The 2,374-nt window shown below is 35.1% G+C and overlaps 1 protein-coding gene across 1 annotated transcript; it reads left to right on the forward strand.

The window, feature by feature from the left end:
- The first annotated feature begins 396 nt into the window (after positions 1–396).
- Positions 397–2,117, forward strand: LOC122588037 (40S ribosomal protein S10-1-like). The gene is made up of 3 exons (XM_043760185.1): positions 397–650; positions 777–914; positions 1,964–2,117. Exons 1-3 carry the CDS (start codon positions 397–399, stop codon positions 2,115–2,117), a joined length of 546 nt encoding a protein of 181 aa, XP_043616120.1.
- Positions 2,118–2,374: the final 257 nt, after the last annotated feature.

Below are 2,374 nucleotides of genomic sequence, written 5' to 3' on the forward strand. Positions count from 1 at the left end.
GTAGTGAAGCTATACACCTTTTCAAACATGTGGGGGCCCTGTGTCATATTTTTGATGCTTTTTGCTCCGTATCCCGCGTTGAAACTCACCTCAATTTCCATGTTCGCCGTGTTTGTTTTCGTCTTTGTGTGGATGCCTAGAAATCTTAAGGAGTACCGGCAGTGCTGCCTCTAGAGAGAATGAGAGGATTTTTTTTTTTTAAGTTTTGTTAGTATAATATGTGTTACTAGACTTTATTGGCCATCGTTCTTCATTGTTGTTTGCAAATGTCTATACCTGGAGCCTAAATCAATTCTCTATTCTCTTTGATACATTTGTTTAGTCTTTGTTTGTGGTTTTTGTGTATTGTCAAGCGTATGTGTGTTCTTTTGTAATAGTAATATTGTTTTTTAATATATGTTTATAGAGGGGGTATGTTTTACAAAAAAAAATTACAACTTGGCAAAACACCCAGAAATAGATGTCCCAAATTTGCAATTAATTAAGCTCATGCAAAGCTTTAAGTCAAAGGAATATGTCAAAGAAACATTTGCATGGATGCATTACTATTGGTTTCTTACTAATGATGGCATTGAGCTTTTGAGAACTTATTTGAACCTTCCTTCTGACATTGTCTCTGCTACTCTTAAGAAGTCTGCTAAGCCCCTCCGGTCCCCCCCCCCCCCCCCCCCCCCAATGCCCCTCGGTAATTGTTGAAAATGTTTTTTCTTTAGTTTAAAATTTGGTTAAGATTTAATGATGTTTGAGGGTTTAATTGGTGTGGTTTGTCATTGTAGTGGCTCGCCGAGATTTGATGGAGATAGGCCGAGGTTTGGTAATAGGGATGGATATAGAGGTGGGACGAGAGGGCCTCCCGGTGAATTTGATGGCGAAAAGGGTGGTGCTCCTGCTGATTACCAGCCTGCTTTCACAGGGTAAGTTTTTTTAATGTGATAGATATTTTTTCATTTGTTAGTTGTTCTGTTTTTGCTTCTTGTATTGATGCATATGATATTTGTGTAGCAGACACTTATAGTTATAGATTTGGAATTTAGGATAAGTGGTAAACCCATCTTTTAAAGGTTGTTTAGGAAGATTTTAATTGTTTGAACATATTCACGTTTTATTGATTGAATTTGTTTGTAATGTATGTAGAGTGCCTTATTTTTTTGAAGTTCTTCAGTGTTAATGCTATGTTTAAGATTTTTTGTTGGCATAATAGATACCTGCTTTTAAATGAAAATGCATCTGATACAAAGCAATGTTTTGTGCATTCTTTCAACCTTGGATAGTTTGGTGCACTACAGAGGCTTACAATGTTTATGATTATTTTCTGAGATTTGTTTTCCTTGCTGAATAATTATAACCTCTTAAGAAGGTAAAATTTTTCGGCAAGGCAACTTTGAAATGAAACCTTATTTGCTAACTTCAAATAAAGTTACAAAAATATAGCAACATTGCCATGCCGTCACTTTTTTTGAGCTATTGCATCTGTTCTAACAGCTAAAGTTGTGTATTCTATAAAAACAACATTTTGTTATCATTGCAATAATTGCTTAATAGAATACTACGCGGAACTCAACAAAAGTGGAGATTGTGTAGTATCTGATTAAGGCACATAATTTTTTTTGTTTTTGTGCATCTGGACAATAACTAACTTTGATCCTCCTATAACTTTTAGATCTACACTTTTTGGGTGTTGTGTAGTATCTGATTAAGGCAAGGATTGTAATTGTTAGAAGACAAATTTAGTTAAAATGTTACAACCTGGAGAAATTAAAAATCAAATAGCTGTGATTACCTTGTGATAAGGCTAGCATCTTTGACTAGATATACACATATTGTTAAGAACTATGCTCTAACAGAAAAACAAAGACACAAGTTACAAAAATCTAATTTCTGAACACTTATTTCACCTAGATATACACATATGGTTAAGGTTTAATGATATTGAGGGTTTAATTGGTGTGGTTTGTCATTTTAGTGGCCCACCGAGATTTGATGGAGATAGGCCGAGGTTTGGTGATAGGGATGGATATAGAGGTGGGCTGAGAGGACCTCCCGGTGAATTTGGTGGCGAAAAGCGCGGTGCTCTGGCTGATTACCAGCCTGCTTTTAACAGGATAAGTTCTTTTTAATATGATAGATGTTGTTTCTTTTGTTACTTGTTCTCTTTTTGCTTCTTGTTTTGATGCATATGATATTTGTGTGGCTATACATTAGGAATTTAGGATAGCTGTTAAATCAGTCTTTTAAATTCCGTTTAGGAAGATTTTAGTTATTTGAACATAAAAAAATGGTTCTGATGTATAACAAGCAGGTCGCGGACCAAAAAAAGGTGGTTATGTAAACCCCAAAACTACTTGTCACATTCGACTATTGTGTGTATCTAATT

Source organism: Erigeron canadensis, chromosome 1, assembly GCF_010389155.1.
Source record: "Erigeron canadensis isolate Cc75 chromosome 1, C_canadensis_v1, whole genome shotgun sequence".
Lineage (NCBI taxonomy): Eukaryota > Viridiplantae > Streptophyta > Magnoliopsida > Asterales > Asteraceae > Erigeron > Erigeron canadensis.